This window comes from Hemitrygon akajei, chromosome 7, assembly GCF_048418815.1.
Source record: "Hemitrygon akajei chromosome 7, sHemAka1.3, whole genome shotgun sequence".
Lineage (NCBI taxonomy): Eukaryota > Metazoa > Chordata > Chondrichthyes > Myliobatiformes > Dasyatidae > Hemitrygon > Hemitrygon akajei.
Window position 1 is genome coordinate 71,468,872 of NC_133130.1, and position 20,689 is coordinate 71,489,560.

Genomic DNA, 20,689 nt, shown 5'->3' on the forward strand with positions numbered 1-20,689 from the left:
AGTAAGATTCACCCTGACCCCTCCGCCCCCCCCCCCCCCCCGTACTGGTCGGCTGGTGGCACAGTGAGATCAGCGCCGGGCTGGAGAAAGAAGGTTCGTGAGTTTGCTCCCGTGCTGGGTTGATGTCGATCCAGTGACTCCCGTACCATCCGTGCCAGGTTGCTTTCAAGCTTGCAACTCGACTTCATAAAAAAAATTTAAATTCCAACGAGGAATATTGTGGAGGATCAAATACCCAAACCTAGCACAGTTGCCACTTGTCCCATTTAGCCTGTCTCAGTGAGGTGGTCCTTAGGGCCCAGCGGACCTTGGGACCTGCCGCCCGCATTGTTTCTGTTCCATTGACGGGAAGTGATTGCGATTGGAAAATAAAGTGGAAATAATAAAGCGTTTGGAGAGAGGTGAAACACCATCGGTCATTGGAAAAAAGTGTTACGCTACAGTCGGTCAACGATCAGAACAATTTTAAAGGATAAAGTGAGAATAGTGGAGCATTTGAAAGGCCCTGTCCCGATGAAAGCTACAATTATTACTAAGCAACGTAGTGGTTTAATTATTGGAATACATATGTTTCTTAAGTGTTTTATATGCATAGAAAGGTAAAGTATATATTATATACTAAGACAAATGTTTGACTGACGCTAAATACAGTAATAGCAGATGTACTTGTTCCCACTTACGTACAAATCTGACTTAAAGATGGACTCAGGAATGGAACTCGTACATAACCCAGGGACTGCCTATATGTAACTTTTATTTCTTTACTACTATAGGGATTGTTGTCAACATCAGCATTTCACTTTTTTCCCCTGCTTTGGAGATGGTGTAGATCAGTGGTTCCTAATTTTTTTTGGGTTACCACTCCCTTAGCACCCAGCTGGAACACCACTGCAGCCCCCCCCCCTGACCCCTCCCCACGTTTATTTCCACCCATTGCCTAAAGAAATTTTATTTACGATGCACAATGAAAGAAAATTGGAACTGCATATTTTTAAAGCAGTGACTAATAATTATTAAAATTATTGGTCTATTTAAAAAGGCAAATTAAATTTAAGGTAAAACAATTTTCATCAATAGTTTCAGAGATACATTAATAGTCCAACTATTCACTACTTCATTGCTTTTCACCTTTCAATGAGATGGATGAGCTTGGTGCAGTGATATCAGCTTTTCAACATCAGGCTGAATGTCACTCAGGTATCTTAGATCACATGTTTAGGAATTTACAGTTTGTTTACTTTGAAAGAAGTAGGTGACTGCACTGAAACTTGGCTTCATTAAATAGTATGTTGGAAAGGCAATAAAGAGCATTTTGACCTTTTTCCATCGTGCAGATATTGCTTTCTGCAACCAAAAGCTTTGATGTAATTTTTTTTTAACCTTGGCTTCAGCTCAGTCATTTTATAGCAAGATCAATTCTTCCTCCATCTTTCCTGTTAATTCCTTATTACAGGTGTTCAGGAATGGATTTATTACCCAATATGGAATTGGCATCAAGAAAAGATGATGGAGTCTCTCTGACATACCTTTATGTAGTTCACCCAGATAGGCACACTATACTTGAAGATCATCATCTGGTATTCCTTCTTTCTCTTCCAAATCAGAGAGGTTTTGAAATTGGAAAAGGTCGTGACATCAATGTTGCACTTAAGTAAGATTAACTTGTGGAGATAGCTGATTTGACTTGGATACGATTCACATAATTTCCTTGCAATTGAAGATGGATTTCATGCGACTGTGAATAATTCTGCCAAATAAGCAATGTCATGCCTAGTATTCATGAATTGATTACTGAATGAAGCATTCAAGCCTTTGAAGAATTGTATCACTTTCAAAAAGGCATAAAAGTGTCTCTGGCAGTTTCCCTTTAAGATCCATGCTTGAATAGTTGAGAATTGAGAGCATGGGACTTAATTTTATTTACTACTGTGGTAATAGTATTTAATGATTTGTGTAGCCCTTCACTTAAGATTTGGTGTCAAGATGTAGTCTGTGAATTGCACTGTTAATGGTAAATACGTTAAGTACAGATTTATTTTTCAAGAAAGTAATGACCCCATGATAGATGGTGCACCATCTATCGCATAAGCAAAAATATTGGTGAGCGGAATGTCCTTCTCTTTGAAAAATTGCTCAACAACTAGAAATGTTGATTTCCCCTTTCGTATCTGTTTCCAGTCCCCTTGCAAACAGCAATTATTGAACCATGCTTTTACCTTTTATGAAGTGAACCAAGAAACAAAGATTCATTGTCTGGCAAAGTTAACTCATCCAAATGCAGAGCAAATTCTGTTGTCTTAATTTAAGCATGTTATACCATATATCTTCCACATTGTCAGACTCATCCGTCTTTGAACCAAGCCATCCCTGAGTGGAATCACTTTAATTATTTGGTCTGGTGACTTATCCAAAACCTCCCTTTCTTCTGACAGAATCAGTTCTTCTCCAATTGTATGGGGCTTCCCAGATTTAGCAATGAAATGTGATATGAAGCAGGCTGTCTTTTTGTGAAATGCTGGCAAGCATGTTTTGAAATGTTTTCCATCTCTGAAACTTTTCATGAAAGGACTAAAAATAAGCCAAGTTCTTGTTTGCTTTATCAAGGTGTTTCTCTTCAAATGTTCAAGGAGCCTAGACAGTTTCATTGCCTCATTTGAGGAAAAAAAACTTTTTCACACAACAGATACATGGGCTGCTGTTGGTTACTTGGTCCTGGTGTAAATCCATATTTCAGATACTCACTATACTGTCTATATTTATTTTGTTTATCTATTTCTGCCATTTTTTTTGTGGATTAAATCGCCTGTTGTTGAAGTCCATCCTCGAGTGCTGTGATCAATAAATGGGAAAGTTATGACATTATCATAGCTCAGTTAAAACCTGACTCTGCCTGAAGGTACATAAAGTGGGGCAGCAATATCTCAGTTGGGCCGTGGGCTAGGAAAATGCAGTCAAGACCATTCAAAAGGGTAGACTTTGAAATTTGCCTCATTGAACGCCTTGTGCTCATTGACAGGAAATGTATCACTGCAGTATGGGACTCATACTAGCTAACACTGTACCACAGTAGTGAATGGCAATAATGCATAGAGCAGGTCCAGAAATATCGTGATTTTTTGTTGATATTTCTCATGATATGCCAAATACAGAAGTGCCGCATTGCTTTTCAACAACTCTTAACGCACTTCAAGCAAAGTCTCAGAGAATGGTGGGTTAGGAAAACTTGAGGGGATTACATAATCATTGTGAAGCACTGAGGATCAACTGCTTATAATGAGTAATTAATTTCTTAATTTAAGCCTGTAATCCCTCAACTGCTTGTTAATGAGTGACGGCATATCCCCCTTTATCTTTATCGCCCCTTTAGAAACAGTTTCCACTTGAACTGAAGGGGCACCAATATCCTTGCAGGAAATTTTGATAGTATTGCTCCAGGGTGTTAGATTAGCTGTAGTAGTTGATGAAGGGTTTCAGCCCGAAACATCAACTGTACTCTTTTCCATAGATGCTGCCTGGCCTGCTGAGTTCCTCCAGCATTTTGTGTGTATTACTCTTGTTCAGATTTGATTAGCTTTATTTGTCATATATACTTCAAAACATATAGTGAAGTGCATCATTTGCATTAAATCGATCAGTAAAGATTGTGCCAGGCAGCCTGTAAGTGCTGCTACACTTCCAAAACCAATATAGCATGCTCACAACTCAAGTCTTTTAAATGTGGGCGGAAACTGGAGTAACCAGTCAAAACCCAAGTGGTCATGGAGGAAACACACAAACTCCTTAAAGACAATCAGTGATCATCGTACTGTAAAGCAATGTGCTGGCCGTTATGCCACCATGTTTAAACTGGAGTTGTAGGGGGATGGAACCAGAGCGTTTGTGTGAAAAGTAATAGTTAAGGCAAAGTACAAAGACAGGAACCAAAAGGTTGAACATGGTGCAACTAATGTTCTGAATTATCCTGTTTCAATGCAAGGAGTTTTGTAGGTAAGGCAGATGAGCTTAAAGCATGGATCAACATGTGGAATTATGATTTTGTAGCCCTCAGTGAGTCTTGGTTGCAGGAGGGCAGGATAAGCAGCTCAGGGTTCGGGGGTTCCATTATTTTAGACACAATAAATGGGGAAGGATAGCATTACTCTTAAGAGAAAATGTCACGGCAGTGCTCAGGCAAGACATACCAGAGGACCTGTCCACTGAAGCTATATGGGTGGAACGAAGGAATAAGAAAGGGATGACCACATTAATGAGTTTATAATATAGACCATCCAATAGTCAGCGGGATTTAAAGGAGCAAATTTGTAGAGAAGTAGCAGACAGTTTGAAGAAAAATAAAGTGATAGCAGGTAATTTTAAACTTTCCCCCTATTTACTGGGGCTCCCATAGTGTAAAAGGACTGCATGGGATAGAATTTGTCAAACGTGTTCAGCTAAGTTTCCTTGATCAATACGTAGAGATCCAGAGAGTGCATACTGAATCTCCTATTAGGGAACAAGACAGGGCAGGTCCTTGAGTTGGGATTCTGAGTTGAGTTTCTAAGTTTGAGAAAGGATAATTTGAGGACATAAATAAGGATCTGGTAGGTGTGGATTAGGGTTGGTTGTTTGCAGGCAATGGGATGCTTGGTAACTGGCAGGCAATGGGATGCTTGGTAACTGGCAGGCCTGCAAAAGTAAAATGCTGGGAGTATAGAGTTTGTATGTTCCTGTTGAATAAAAGACAACGGTAGTAGGTTTAGGGAATCCTGATTTTTGAGAGCGATTCAGGTCCTGTTTAAGAAAAAAAGGAGATACATTTAAGGTACAGGCAACAAGGAGCAAATGGGGTGCCTGAGGAGTATAAGAAATGCAAACTTTAGAGGGAAGTCAGGAAGGCTAGAAGAAGGCAAGAGGTTGCTCTGGTGGATAAGGTGAAGGAGAATCCCAAGGGCTTCTGCAGAAAGATTAAGAGCAAAAGGATAGCAAGGGGAAAAATTGGTCCACTTGAAGATCAGCATGGTCATTCATACAGACAGCTTAAAGAGATGGAGGAGATTTAAATAAATATTTTGGCATCTGTATTTAGTCCAAAGACAGACAGTCTGTAGAACTGAGGCAAAGCAGTAGTGAGGTAATGGACTGTATTAGGATTACAGAAGAACTACTTGCTGTCCTGGGGCAAATTAAGGTGGATAAGTTCCCAGGGCCTGATAAGGTGTGTCCTCAGACCTTGTGGGAGACAGTTCAGTCACTTAGCATTCAAAATAAAGTAGCAAAAATGCATTCAATGTTAACTTAGTGGGAGAAGCCGAAGAGTCATGGTAGATTGTTGTTTCTGTGACTGGAGGCCTGTGACTAGTGCTGTGGCTCTGGGGTCTGTTGTTGTTTGTCATCTATATTAATGGTAATGTGGTAAAATGGATCAGCAGATTTGCAAATGACACCAGGATTTGGAAGGAGGGGGGGGGAGTGGTGAAGTGTGTAGTGGACAATGAGTAAGGCTTATCAAAGCTTGCAATGTGATCTTCACCATCTGGAAAAATGGGCCATAACGTTGGAGGATAAATGAGGGGAGGACATGCATTGAGCAGTAGACCACTGAGGAGTGGGGTAGAACAAAGAGATCTGGGGACGCAGATCCAATATTCCTTGAAAGTGGCATCACAGGTAGATAAGGTCATAAAGAGAGTTTTTGGTACATTGACCCTCATAAATCAGAATATCGAGTACACCCTATCCTCGTTATATGCCGGGTATACGTTCCTCATAGTCGGCGCATAATGTGAAAATGCATAATGTGAATAATTATTTAAATGGAGAAAATAGGGATGCATTCCAGAGGGCTTCCTAAATATGTTTTATCTGTAATTTATTCACATTTTCATACCAATACGACACAAAAGAAGTACCACAAGGCAATATTCATATTATATTTCATCAATTTAAGGTAATATTCAATGTAATAAGTCATAGAAAGTTAACATAGTAGGGTGTACAGTACTCAGTAACAGTAGCAGGTGTGTTCGCTCCAGGAGATGAGTGGGTGTTGTGGTGTCGGGATCATACCAAGCACAGCAAGGGGTGAAGGAAGACTCACAGAACTCTTAGAACTGCCGGCAGCAGGAGATGACACCGGTTTGAAGAAAGTGGTGAGGGTTGTTTGCTTGGCAGCGTTTTGTTTTTCAGCATAAATTTGCTTGTAGGGAAGAAGGGTTGACTGCAGGGAACGACTGAAATGCTGACTCCGTTCTAAACTTGGGTCCACATCCATTGCCATTTGTGCCAAGAGTTCCAACTTCCACCATTCCCTCACTGTTGGTAAACTCCTGGGATTTTCAGAATCGTCTGTTGCTTGCAGTATCTGGGAGATAATTTGCCATAAAAGAAAAACACCTTGAATGTGGATCACACCTTGGTCGAGTGGTTGAATCAGCGATGTTGTGTTAGGTGGCAGAAAACATAGGGATGGGGTGTACAGTTGTATAAAATGTTGGTGAGGCCAAATTTGGAGTATTGTGTACAACTCTGGTTGCCTACTGATAGAATAAAAAATAGATATCAATGCAATTGAATGAGTGCAGAGAAAATTTACAACGATATTGCTGTGACTTAAGAACCTGAGTTGGAGGGAAAGGTTTGCAAAATGGTGTCAGCAAACAATGCGACCAATGGCAACATCCTGCTGGCAGTTCATGAAACTAATTTCATTAAAAAAAAATGATTCTACTCATAAACTGCATACGACTGGAACCAGTGATTTACATTTCGATGGTGTGTTTTGGGGCATATTGAGTGATCAGGTGCTTTGCTGTCTCTGAGGGAGTTTGATGAGGTTTGGAACAGAATGTGCAGCTTGGTAGCCTGGAGCCTATGATTGACTGCATTGCTTCTCTCTAATTGAGGTGTTGAACAAGGTTGAAGTCAATGTGTATGGGTGGGTGTTTGGTGCTGTCTGTCAGTGTTTGACCAGTCTTCCTCCCTCTCTCACCATCTGCTGTCAGAAGTTCCAGGTTGCCAGGGTTGATGGGCAAGGGTGTTGATTTGTGTCCGGGGACTTTGAGGTTCATGTTGCACATGTTTATGGATTCTGATTGCTCTTTTTTTTCTGTTTTGAGCGGTTTGACTGGGGCAATTGGTGTAGACTGGAGTGCTTTAGACAAGAATGGTCCTTGGCTAGCAGGGCAGTGCTGAACTGAACAAATTGGTTGGTTTGATGTTTCATATTCTATGTGCTGTTCGCTAGCTTTTTGCAGTTTGCACAATTTGTTCTTTTCCTTGTGCATTGGGTGATTGATGTTTTCTTGAACAGGTTCCATGGTGTTCCTTTGTTACGTGGCTGCCTGTGGGAGGGCGAATCTCAGAGTTGCATTCTGTATGCATGTGTTGATACTGTGACTTTTTTTTCCCCTGGAGACTAGGAAACTGAGGGGAGATTGCATAGATGCATACAAAGTTATGAGGGGTATAGATAAGGTAAATGCAAGAAGGCTTTTACCCCTGAGGTTGGGTGAGACTAGAACTAGAGGTGATGCGTTAAGGCTGAAAGGTGAAATGTTTAAGGGAGAACCCCACTCAGATGGTGGTGTAAGTGTACAACACACTGTTAACTCAATTACTGGATATGGGGTTGATTTCTACATTTAAAAGAAATCTGGATAATCTGGTGGGAGGAGTATGAAGGACTATGGTTCAGTTGTGGGTTGATTAGACTAGGCAGAATAACAGTTTGGCATGGACTAAGTGGGCTGAAGGGCCTTTTTCTGTTGTAGTGCTCGGGCTCCATAACAATGGAACAAAATTGTTATTTTGCTTCAAGGCAGTTCCAAGTTATGAAAGGGTGGTCAGGAGCTATTTAGATGCCATCAAATATATGCTGTAATATTGAGTGTGGTTTAAATCAGTAAGTTAGAGGTGCATGCTGCAGGAATAATAATTATCTAATATTTTATTCATTGATTGCATTCAAGATGCTTCTTGATATTGACTAAGCAATTTTGTATCTCACTTTGCATTATGGAAATGGGTTGATTGTTTATTGTGCCATCAAGGAGGTAGAATTTGAGTTTGAAGTGACATGTTTCTAAACATGAAACTAGGCAAGGGAAGCTGTGGAGGTACAAGAGGAGAATTGCCGTTGGTTAGCTGCAAAACATGTTGGAGCCATAGCTTTGCATTTAAAGAAAACGTGCAAGTTACTACAAAAGGTTTTTTATGGCACAAAAACCCAAAGGAGAAATGAGTCAGCCATAGTCGACCAGAGAAATCAAAAATCATATTACATCAAAAAGCTTTCAAGGAATGAGAACAATTTAGAACTCAGCAAGAAGGTGAAAAAATTGGGAAGGGGAAAAATAAACAAGATAGATCAGTGAAAATGAAAAGACTTGCAAGTTTGAATGTGGCTTCTTACTTATACAGAGAACATTTTATAACAGGATACAAAGAAATGGGACACTTAGAAAAGAATAATAGAATTGTGCAGAATCAGCTTGGATATAGAATGGGCAAATAATTTGTCTAACCTACCGGAGTCCTTATGAAGATGTAAGTGGTGCAACGGATATATATTAATTCCAGAAAGGCTTTTGGAAATCTCTTAAATGTCAGTGACATTAAACCTGATTCTAATTCTGTTCTGAAGAGGTGGATTAACAAGATTGGAGTACACAGAATTAAGGGTAATGTACCAACGGGTATTTAAAATGGTTCATTGGATAGAATCAGGTTTATTATCAGTGACATGTCATGAAATTTGTTGATTTGCAGCTGCAGTACAATCAAGACATAAAAACTACTACTAGTTAAAAGGTAACTCGTGCAAAAGATGAATAAAGTTGGTAGTGTTAATGTGTTTAAGAACCATTCTGAAATCTGATGGCAAGAGGGAGTAAAACTATTGTTAAAACCAAGTGTGGGTCAACCTCGTCCCTGATGGTAATAACACGAAAAGGGTGTGTCCTGGATGGTCAGAGTCCTGAATAATGGATGTTGCCTTCTTAACGTACTGCCTCTTGAAGGTGTTCTTTATGTCATTGTAGAATCCTTGTAGGTAGAGTTGAGAAACTGCAAAGGTTAAAAAGACCCCGATGGGAGTTGCATACAGGCCTCCGAATAGTAGCTAGGATGTAGGATAAAAATTGCAACAAGAGATAGAAAAAGCAATTAAAAAGGGCAATGTTACAATAGTTATGGGCTATTTCAATATGCAGGTAGATTGGGGAAAATCAGGTTGGTACTGGATCTGAAGAGAGGGAATTCGGAGAATGCTTATGAGGTGGCTTTCTAGAGTAGCTCGTGGTTGAGCCCACTAGGGGAAAGGCAATTCTGGAGTCAGAGTTTGTTTAATGAACCAGATTTGATTAGAAACATAAAAACATAGAAAATAGGTGCAGGAGTAGGCCATTTGGCTCTTCGAGCCTGCACCGCCATTCAGTATGATCATGGCTGATCATCCAACTCAGAACCCTGTACCTGCTTTCTCTCCATACCCCCTGATCCCTTTAGCCACAAGGGCCATATCTAACTCCCTCTTAAATATAGCCAATGAACCGGCCTCAACTGTTTCCTGTGGCAGAGAATTCCACAGATTCACCACTCTCTGTGTGAAGAAGTTTTTCCACATCTCGGTCCTAAAAGGCTTCCCCTTTATCCTTAAACTGTGACCCCTCGTTCTGGACTTCCCCAACATCGGAAACAATCTTCCTGCATCTAGCCTGTCCAATCCCTTTAGAATTTTATACGTTTCAATAAGATCCCCCCTCAATCTTCTAAATTCCAGTGAGTATAAGCCTAGTCGATCCAGTCTTTCTTCATATGAAAGTCCTGCCATCCCAGGAATCAATCTGGTGAACCTTCTCTGTACTCCCTCTATGGCAAGAATGTCTTTCCTCAGATTAGGGGACCAAAACTGCACACAATATTCTAGGTGCGGTCTCACCAAGGCCTTGTACAACTGCAGTGGAACCTCCCTGCTGCTGTACTCAAATCCTTTTGCTATGAATGCCATCATACCATTTGCCTTTTTCACCACCTGCTGTACCTGCATGCCCACCTTCAATGACTGGTGTACAATGACACCCAGGTCTCGTTGCATCTCCCCTTTTCCTAATCAGCCACCGTTCAGATAATAATCTGTTTTCCTGTTCTTGCAACCAAAGTGGATAACCTCACAGTTATCCACATTAAATTGCATCTGCCATGAATATGCCCACTCACCAAACCTATCCAAGTCACCCCGCATCCTCTTAGCATCCTCCTCACAGATAACACCGCCGCCCAGCTTCCTGTCATCCGCAAACTTGGAGATGCTGCATTTAATTCCCTCGTCTAAATCATTAATATATATTGTAAACAACTGGGGTCCCAGCACTGAGCCTTGCGGTACCCCACTAGTCACTGCCTGCCATTCTGAAAAGGTCCCATTTACTCCCACTCTTTGCTTCCTGTCTGCCAACCAATTCTCTATCCACATCAATACCATGCCCCCAATACCGTGTGCTTTAAGTTTGCACACTAATCTCCTGTGTGGGACCTTGTCAAAAGCCTTTTGAAAATCCAAATATACCACATCCACTGGTTCTCCCCTATCCACTCCACTAGTTACATCCTCAAAAAATTCTATAAGATTCATCAGACATGATTTTCCTTTCACAAATCCATGCTGACTTTGTCCGATGATTTCACCTCTTTCCAAATGTGCTGTTATCACATCTTTGATAACCGACTCTAGCATTTTCCCTACCACCGATGTCAGACTAACCGGTCTATAATTCCCCGGTTTCTCTCTCCCTCCTTTTTTAAAAAGTGGGGTTACATTAGCCACCCTCCAATCCTCAGGAACTAATTCAGAATCTGAGGAGTTTTAAAAAATTATCACTAATGCATCCACTATTTCTTGGGCTACTTCCTTAAGCACTCTGGGATGCAGACCATCTGGCCCTGGGGATTTATCTGCCTTTAATCCCTTCAATTTACCTAACACCACTTCCCTACTAACATGTATTTCCCTCAGTTCCTCCATCTCACTCCACCCTCGGTCCCTTACTATTTCCGGAAGATTATTTATGTCCTCCTTAGTGAAGACAGAACCAAAGTAGTTATTCAATTGGTCTGCCATGTCTTTGTTCCCTATGATCAATTCACCTGTTTCTGACTGTAAAGGACCTACATTTGTCTTGACCAATCTTTTTCTTTTCACGTATCTATAAAAGCTTTTACAGTCATTTTTTTATGTTCCCTGCCAGCTTTCTCTCATAATCTTTTTTCCCTTTCCTAATTAAGTCCTTTGTCCTCCTCTGCTGGACTCTGAATTTCTCCCAGTCCTCAGGTGTGCCGCTTTTTTTTGCTAATTTATATGTTTCTTCTTTGGACTTGATACTATCCCTAATTTCCCTTGTCAGCCACGGGTGCACTACCTTCCCTGGTTTATTCTTTTGCCAAACTGGGATGAACAATTGTTGTAGTTCATCCATGCGATCTTTAAATGCTTGCCATTGCATATCCACCGTCAGCCCTTTAAGTATCATTTGTCAGTCTATCTTAGCTAATTCACGTCTCACACCTTCAAAGTTACCCTTCTTTAAGTTCAGAACCTTTGTTTCTGAATTAACTATGTCACTCTCCATCTTAATGAAGAATTCCACCATATTATGGTCACTCTTACCCAAGGGACCTCGCACGACAAGACTGCTAACTAACCCTTCCTCATTGCTCAATACCCAATCTAGAATGGCCTGCTCTCTAGTTGGTTCCTCGACATGTTGGTTCAGAAAACCATCCCGCATACATTCCAAGAAATCCTCTTCCTCAGCACCCTTACCAATTTGGTTCGCCCAATCTATATGTAAATTGAAGTCACCCATTATAACTACTGTTTCTTTATTGCACGCATTTCTAATTTCCTGTTTAATTCCATCCCCAACCTCACTACTACTGTTAGGTGGCCTGTACACAACTCCCACCAGTGTTTTCTGCCCCTTAGTGTTATGCAGCTCTACCCATATCGGTTCCACATCCTCCAGGCTAATGTCCTTCCTTTCTATTGCGTTAATCTCCTCTCTAACCAGCAATGCTACCCCACCTCCTTTTCTTTCCTGTCTATCCCTCCTGAATATTGAATATCCCTGGATGTTGAGCTCCCATCCTTGGTCACCCTGGAGCCATGTCTCTGTGATCCCAACTATATCATATTCATTAATAACTATCTGCACATTCATCCACATTCATCCACCTTGTTACTAATGCTCCTCGCATTGACACACAAAGCTTAATGTGGAACCCTTAGGATGCAGTGATTCGACCTGCAGTTTTGAGAGGGAGATGCTAAAGTCAGATGTATCAGTATTGCAGGGGAGTAAAGGGAATTACAGAGGCGTGAGAAAGTTGCTGGCTGGTTGATTGGAAGGGGACATTCACAGGAATGATGGCAGAACAACAATGCTGATGTTTCTGTGGGAAATTCAGAAGGTACAGAATAGATGCATCTCAAAGACACACTATTCAAGTATTCTAAAAAATAGATGAGGCAACTTAGGCTGACAAGAGAAGTCAAAGACAGCATAAAAGGAAAAGAGAGGGCATATAATACAAAAATTAGTGGAAGATTGGGAAGCTTTTTAAAACCAGCAGAAGGCTTTAAAAAAAAAAGCCGTAAGAAGAGAAGAAACGTGAAAAGCTAGCTAATAATACCAAAGAGGATGCCAAAAGTTTTTTTTCCAGATAGATAAAGCGTAAAAGAGAGGTGAGAGTGGATGTCAGACTGCGGGAAAATAATGCTGGAGAGATAGTAATGGGGAAAAAAGAAATGGCAGAGGAACTTGATAAGTATTTTGTGTCAGCCTTCACTGTAGATGTAAAAAAAAGTGTACCAGAAATTCGAGAGTGCCAGGGGGCAGAAGTAGGTGTAGTTGCTATTACTAAAGAGAAGGTGCTTGGGAAGCTGAAAGATCTGAAGTCACCTGGATCAGATGCACCCCAGGGTGCTGAAAAGGGCAGCTGAAGTGATTGCAGAGGTATTAGTAATCTTTTAAGAATCACTAGATTCTGGAGTGGTTCTGGAGGACTGGAAAATTACAAATGTAATCTACTCAAGAAAAGAGGGAGGCAGAAGAAATTATAGACCAGTTAGCCTGACTTCAGTGGTTGGGAAGGTGTTGGAGTTCATTATTAAGGACAATAGTTTGGGATATTTGGAGGCACGTGATGAAGTAGGGCAAAGTCAGCATGATTCTCTTGAGGGTAAATCTTGCCTGACAAATCTGTTGAAATAATAAGCAGGATAGACAATAACTGTGATCTGCTTGTCAGCAATCTTAAAGTTGTCAGAGTTGAATATCTCAAATAAAAGCTTTTGCTCTAGGAAGATTGAGGCAATTGGTCTAACTTGAGTCTTTATTTCAACAGTCAATAACGTCTGCTGACATGGAATTCAATCAACTGGAAGCCTTCTTAACAGCACAGACCAAGAAACAAAAGGGAATTACACTGGACCAGGCAGCAGTTTTAACCAAATTCTGGAAAAGTCATAAAGCTAAAATTCGTGAATGTCTTATTAATCAGAACAAGTGGGAAAACTCTTTGAGAAATTTCAGTTGGAGAGTTGACTTGAAGACTCAGTCTGAACACTTGGATCAGATTAACACACCAGTTGCTCTTGTGGAGTTGGAACTTGGAAAAGATGATCGGGTAAGGATAGAGTTTCTGTTGTAGATGATGCCACAGAGTAAAAAATATCCACACTGCATTGGGAGTATTTGTGGCAGAAATTGCTATCTGGATCTTTGTACTTACATTGCTATTTAGAGACTCAAAGAACTCTTGAGAAATATGACCCCACAATCCTTCTGCAGAATATGTTTGATAATGCTTATCGATTCAAAGTATAAAATTAGTGCTTTTTCCCTTTGCTGTTCCCTCATTCACCCTTGCCTAAAGGGAATTATTCAATACTAACTTTAGTTGTAAGGTTATTGCATTTGTATTTACTTTCTGACTTAAGTGACTATGTATCTCATAAATGTACGATAATGTCTAATTACCAAATTTGAGAGACTTTGGGAAGTAGTGGACACAAGTGGATTTTAGCTAATATGGTTTTGTCTTAACTGGTCATTTTCATACATGGAGATCTACAGAATTTGTCACATGTAAACAAGAGCCATGAGTTAATTCTCCATATTCAGAAAATATTGATGACTCGTGTTTCCATAGCTAATGTTTAGGCTGAACTCGTGATTCGGGTTTCTACCAAAATTGTTCATCTCTACAGAGTCGATGGGGCAGATGTCCTGATCAGTGCTTTGCCATTCTACAATCAAGTAGATAATTCCTAACTCTAGTTCAAAATTAACAAGGAATATTTGATACATTAATTTTATATCAAGTGAATAAATACACTTTCAGAATAATTTTTTTTTACACCTGTTTGAGTGAAAATCCATTTGAGAGAAATTTGAACATGTATGGTAAGTAATTTTCCTCAAACTTGTGTGTTTTCCATGTATTTTTTTAAATCATATTTTTATGTAAGATAGTGACTTAGTTGGGTGGCAGGATGGAGATGTATCTTTACAAGGAGGTGTAAGGTGCTCCTTTCCTCCACTAGCCTTCAGATCACCCTTGGGCAAGGTGTAGCACCTGCTTAGCATATCCCCCCCCCCCCCCCCAAATAAGGGTGACATGAAGCCGTGGGAGCAGGTCGTATGGGAGTTGGTTGTAAGAGCAGCTGATACAGATCACAAGTCAGTGGTTGTACAACCAGAACTCCCGGCAGACAATCTCTGAAGAGCATTAATAATGGTTAGAGTCACCTGTCGTATAAAGACATTGTGCACAAGAAAGCAGTGGTAAACCACTTCTGGAGAAAAAGTTGCTAAAAACAATCATGGTCAAGACCATGGTCACCCACCTCATATAACACAGCGCATAATGATCATGATAACTTATCGACTATTTCCCAGTTTCTTTTTTTATTATCAGTTGCCTCACTGTGTATGAACCTTGATGTTGAGTATAGGTATGTTGTTTATATGTGTGTCTTACCATTATCAAAATTTTGGTCAAGAGGGTCCAAGCTGCAGTCTCCATCAAGATCGTGTCTCAGACTTAGTTCTTTTTTTAGATTCAGAGTGATGGCTTTTGGACAGAGAGAAAGAGAGGAGAGTTACAGTTTAGGGTCAAGGATGTCAGGGAGTTAGAGTTAGGTTAGAGTGTAGGCTTCTGCTTCATATTTGAAGCCCAGCGAGGTGAACATATGACGAACAACATCCGTGGATGGAGCTAGACAAGTGAGGATGAAGGCTGCTGTCCCCCTCCCCCTGGACGAGTACCCCCAGGTTGGTGGATTCAGGGATCAGAGGCATGTGTGCCAGTGACCCCCCCCCCCCCCCCCCAGGTATTCTGCCTGGAGCTTGGGATCCTGTCATCAGTGAGTCTGGAGTACAGGGTCCTGTCATTGGTGAGTCCTGGGGTCAATAACTGCTCAGGAAGTTGGACCCGATGATGAAAAAGTCCTTGGTCTGCCTGACTACAAGTCCATTGGAGGCCAGTGGCCCAGAAGAGGCCTGTCCTTGGGTTGTGTGAGTGGGTGGGTTGGTGGGACAGAGAAAAAGGGCTTCGTTTGCTGATGGTCAGTTGCCGTTGTAACCTGTGTTGTTCTGCTGAATGTTGTGGGCATGTGATATCGGTGTATGAATGTGTGGCAACTCTTGCGAGCAGCCCCAGCACACCCTTAGATTTTGTTGGTTGTTAATGCAGTCACATCTCACTGTATAAATCAATATGCATGTGATAAATCTGAATCAACACTTTCTCAATTTACCCACTCCCACAGTATCTCTGAGTTGCAGTCTCAAATATTTTCTTCCTTAAGCCTTTCTTACTTTTTTTTTTCCGTCCCTTCCAATCACAGCCTTTTTCATGTGTTCTTGGATAGTATACTCCTGGCCAAAATTACTTTTGGTTACCTGACCTTTCTTTTGGACTTGTATCATCCTTTGCATAACCCTAGTGCTGTTTCTCGCCTGACTTGGTGTTCTCCAAAAGACTATCTTATTTACAATAATTTGGTCTCTTTCAATTCAGAAGAACATCCCAAACAGTGGATTTTGTCCAGCTAGTTTATTTGTGCCATGTCAGATAATACAAGTTTGGTCATTTGGATGATGTCTCTATTCATCTAATCAGAGAAAAGAGATGGCAGTAAGGAGATGTTAAAGAAATTAAAGACAATAATGATGGTGTGACAAAATCCTGTGTGCCAGAATTGGAGGAGTACAGAAATTAGTTGGTGAGCTGCAGAGCTGGGAAATATTCTGAAGATAGGAAGAGATCAAGCCTCATTGTTAGTCATTCCTGACTCAACAAGTCATCAATTCGTTTACCCCTTTTCCCCCTTCTCGACCCGCTTAGTTCCTCCAGTAGTTTATTTTTTGTTTAAACCATTGATAAATTTGGAAACAGGTATTTCTTGGAATGTATGCGGGATGGTTTTCTGAACCAACATGTTGAGGAACCAACTAGAGAGCAGGCCATTCTAGATTGGGTATTGAGCAATGAGGAAGGGTTAGTTAGCAGTCTTGTCGTGCGAGGTCCCTTGGGTAAGAGTGACCATAATATGGTGGAATTCTTCATTAAGATGGAGAGTGACATAGTTAATTCAGAAACAAAGGTTCTGAACTTAAAGAAGGGTAACTATGAAGGTATGAGACGTGAATTAGCTAAGATAGACTGACAAATGATACTTAAAGGGTTGACGGTAGATATGCAATGGCAAGCATTTAAAGATCGCATGGATGAACTACAACAATTGTTCATCCCAGTTTGGCAAAAGAATAAACCAGGGAAGGTAGTGCACCCGTGGCTGACAAGGGAAATTAGGGATAGTATCAATTCCAAGGAAGAAACATACAAATTAGCCAGAAAAAGTGGCACACCTGAGGACTGGGAGAAATTCAGAGTCCAGCAGAGGAGGACAAAGGACTTAATTAGGAAAGGGAAAAAAGATTATGAGAGAAAGCTGGCAGGGAACATAAAAAATGACTATAAAAGCTTTTATAGATACGTGAAAAGAAAAAGATTGGTTAAGACAAATATATTCCCTTACAGTCAGAAACAGGTGAATTGATCATGGGGAACAAAGACATGGCAGACCAATTGAATAACTACTTTGGTTCTGTCTTCACTAAGGAGGACATAAATAATCTTCCGGAAATAGTAGGGGACCAAGGGTCTAGTGAGATGGAGGAACTGAGGGAAATACATGTTAGTAAGGAAGTGGTGTTAGGTAAATTGAAGGGATTAAAGGCAGATAAATCCCCAGGGCCAGATGGTCTGCATCCCAGAGTGCTTAAGGAAATAGCCCAAGAAATAGTGGATGCATTAGTGATAATTTTTTAAAACTCCTTAGATTCTGGATTAGTTCCTGAGGATTGGAGGGTGGCTAATATAACCCCAATTTTTTAAAAAAGGAGGGAGAGAGAAACCGGGGAATTATAGACCGGTTAGTCTGACATCGGTGGTGGGGAAAATGCTAGAGTCGGTTATCAAAGATGTGATAACAGCACATTTGGAAAGAGGTGAAATCATCGGACAAAGTCAGCATGGATTTGTGAAAGGAAAATCATGTCTGACGAATCTTATAGAATTTTTTGAGGATGTAACTAGTGGAGTGGATAGGGGAGAACCAGTGGATGTGGTATATTTGGATTTTCAAAAGGCTTTTGACAAGGTCCCACACAGGAGATTAGTGTGCAAACTTAAAGCACACGGTATTGGGGATATGGTACTGATGTGGTTAGAGAATTGGTTGGCAAACAGGAAGCAAAGAGTGGGAATAAACGGGACCTTTTCAGATTGGCAGGCAGTGACTAGTGGGGTACCGCAAGGCTCAGTGCTGGGACCCCAGTTGTTTACAATATATATTAATGATTTAGACAGGGGAATTAAATGCAGCATCTCCAAGTTTGTGGATGACAGGAAGCTGGGCGGCGGTGTTATCTGTGAGGAGGATGCTAAGAGGATGCGGGGTGACTTGGATAGGTTTGGTGAGTGGGCAAATTCATGGCAGATGCAATTTAATGTGGATAACTGTGAGGTTATCCACTTTGGTTGCAAGAACAGGAAAACAGATTATTATCTGAACGGTGGCCGATTAGGAAAAGGGGAGATGCAACGAGACCTGGGTGTCATTGTACACCAGTCATTGAAGGTGGGCATGCAGGTACAGCAGGTGGTGAAAAAGGCAAATGGTATGTTGGCATTCATAGCAAGAGGATTCGAGTACAGGAGCAGGGAGGTTCTACTGCAGTTGTACAAGGCCTTGGTGAGACCACAGCTGGAGTATTGTGTGCGGTTTTGGTCCCCTAATCTGAAGAAAAACATTTTTGGCATAGAGGGAGTACAAAGAAGGTTCACCAGATTGATTCCTGGGATGGCAGGACTTTCATATGAAGAAAGACTGGATCGACTAGGCTTATACTCGCTGGAATTTAGAAGATTGAGGGGGGATCTTATTGAAACGTATAAAATTCTAAAGGGATTGGACAGGCTAGATGCAGGAAGATTGTTTCCAATGTTTGGGGGAGTCCAGAACGAGGGGTCACAGTTTAAGGATAAAGGAGAAGCCTTTTAGCTCTGAGATGAGGAAAAACTTCTTCACACAGAGAGTGGTGAATCTATGGAATTCTCTGCCACAGGAAAGAGTTGAGGCTGGTTCATTGGCTATATTTAAGAGGGAGTTAGATATGGCCCTTGTGGCTAAAGGGATCAGGGGGTATGGAGAGAAAGCAGGTACCGGGTTCTGAGTGATGATCAACCATGATCATACTGAATGGCGGTGCAGGCTCGAAGGGCCGAATGGCCTTCTCCTGCACCTATTTTCTATGTTTCTATGAAAATTTTAAAATTCAGGCTATGGCATAACAGGGAGTCATTAAAGATAAGTAAACATTGATGGTAGGTAGACAGGATTTGGTAAAATTTAATGGGGGATCTGACCTCAGTTGTAAGGAGTTAGAACAAGGAGTTGGAAATTTTGCTGAAGTAGTCAGGTTAAAGGGTAACAAAGGCATGGATAGATTTTCGCAGTAGTTGAGCTGAACCACAGCTCTGTTATAGAATGGAAGTTAATTGACTTCCTTGTAATCCAGCTATGTAGCTGAAGATTTATTTTCATGTCAAATGTGATATCATACCCAGTGCTCTTGAGCAAGATGGCATGTGACCTGGTTTAGATCAAGATGATCACATGGAGGAGAGGAGAATTCTAGAGAATGAGAACATTGGCTTAGTCATCACAGTGTACAATGTCCGGTGTATGTTACTAAAAAGGGCTTCTTTGGTTTGTTACAAGTAGGAATGTTTCTTTGTCTGTTAAATGTTTCTCTCGCCGTTGTTTCGCTTTAGAATGGCTGATATGTTAAGTGTATTCATTTGTTAATCAATGGGGAATGTTATTGTGTTTTGTGAGGCTGGGAACTTGGGGGAGGGGTTGCGCGGGCTTGGGGGTGAAGAGAGTCGGGAGGAGAGACGGACGAGGAAGGTGGACGGGCGCTGGACGGCTCGTAGGACCACCGCGACTGGCGCTAGACGGCTCGTAAGACCACCGGGGTGGTCCCAGGGGTGACGACGTGGCTGTCGGATGATTCGTTGATTGAGCTCCTACGATGTGCACTGCACTGACTGAACTTTGATAAGTTGGCGCCTTTTGTTTTTTTCTTTCCTTGTGTATATATATTGTATTGCCTAATACTTCTTTAGTTATGTTAGTAAATTCTATAAAGTGTATTTCATAACGGTATTTGGTGTGGAGTTGATACGGTGAGCGGCGCGAGGCATAAACTCGATTCTCACAGCACCTACGTGTACGGGAGGTGGGTTGGTGTGTGGCTGGATCTCCATTTCCCCTAGACATATACCAGCCTTTGTGGGTAAGTGTTACAGCAGTTTAAGAGAAATTTCTTTTTATCGAGTGTAATAATTTAAAGAGTGGAGCGATCAGAAAAGGCGGCCCCAATTCACCACATGTGGAGCCAACTGCTTTCGGATGATATTTGCAAGGGTTGCTAGCACACAGATAACAAATAGAAATGCAGTACTTAAGCAAAATCATAATTACGGCAGGGAGCTGGAAGCAAAACCAGTGCATGTGACATTTTGCCTATGACTGGATGGATTGGAATGGAATCAGGCCACTTGAATTCTGCAGAACTTAGCTATTTTGGAGAATTAATATTAGTAGATGGCATTGCCAACTGTGTCATAGGGTACAGATGGGAAGGAAAGGATGGGTGGAAATTATTCATGTCCTTGGATTGAGCCATGTCCTTGACCCATTTTTCATTGTCCTTTATTGACTGTGCTTGTAAATGAAAAGGTAATGTCCCTTTAAGTTCTTCACTGAAGTGGTCAGTGAAGAAACATATTTTTGACACCAATTAATACACTGGAAATGGTAAATACTTTAAACCATGTGGCTTTGGATTTCATTTTGTTGAATCAAATCTAACTTCTTTCTACTGTCTTGCATTCATCCGCTGAATCCTGTTGTGTTCATGAAATATAGAGCGTTTTCTCTTTGAAGCACTGTAGTGCTGGAAACTCCACCCTATGTTCATAACACAAAGCATTTATAAATAGTTGTATCATCTGAGACACTCCTTGTGTTTTTCATGATCTGTCTTGGGCAGCACTTGGTGCTGTAAATAGCAAATTA

The 20,689-nt window shown here is 41.1% G+C and overlaps 1 protein-coding gene and 1 long non-coding RNA gene across 4 annotated transcripts in view; one reads left to right on the plus strand and one right to left on the minus strand.

Annotated features, from left to right (window-relative positions):
* commd1 (copper metabolism (Murr1) domain containing 1) overlaps positions 1-20,689 on the plus strand; it is a 107,869-nt gene that overhangs the window by 43,462 nt on the left and 43,718 nt on the right. For both annotated transcript variants that reach the window (XM_073051177.1, XM_073051178.1), the window contains exon 2: positions 13,381-13,662. In XM_073051177.1, coding sequence (XP_072907278.1) covers positions 13,381-13,662 — 282 coding nt within the window. The remainder of the gene's footprint in view (positions 1-13,380; positions 13,663-20,689) is intronic.
* Positions 5,925-20,689, minus strand: part of LOC140730555 (uncharacterized) — a 67,498-nt gene continuing 52,733 nt past the window's right edge. For both annotated transcript variants that reach the window (XR_012099629.1, XR_012099630.1), the window contains exon 3: positions 5,925-6,515. This is a non-coding gene — a long non-coding RNA (uncharacterized lncRNA). The remainder of the gene's footprint in view (positions 6,516-20,689) is intronic.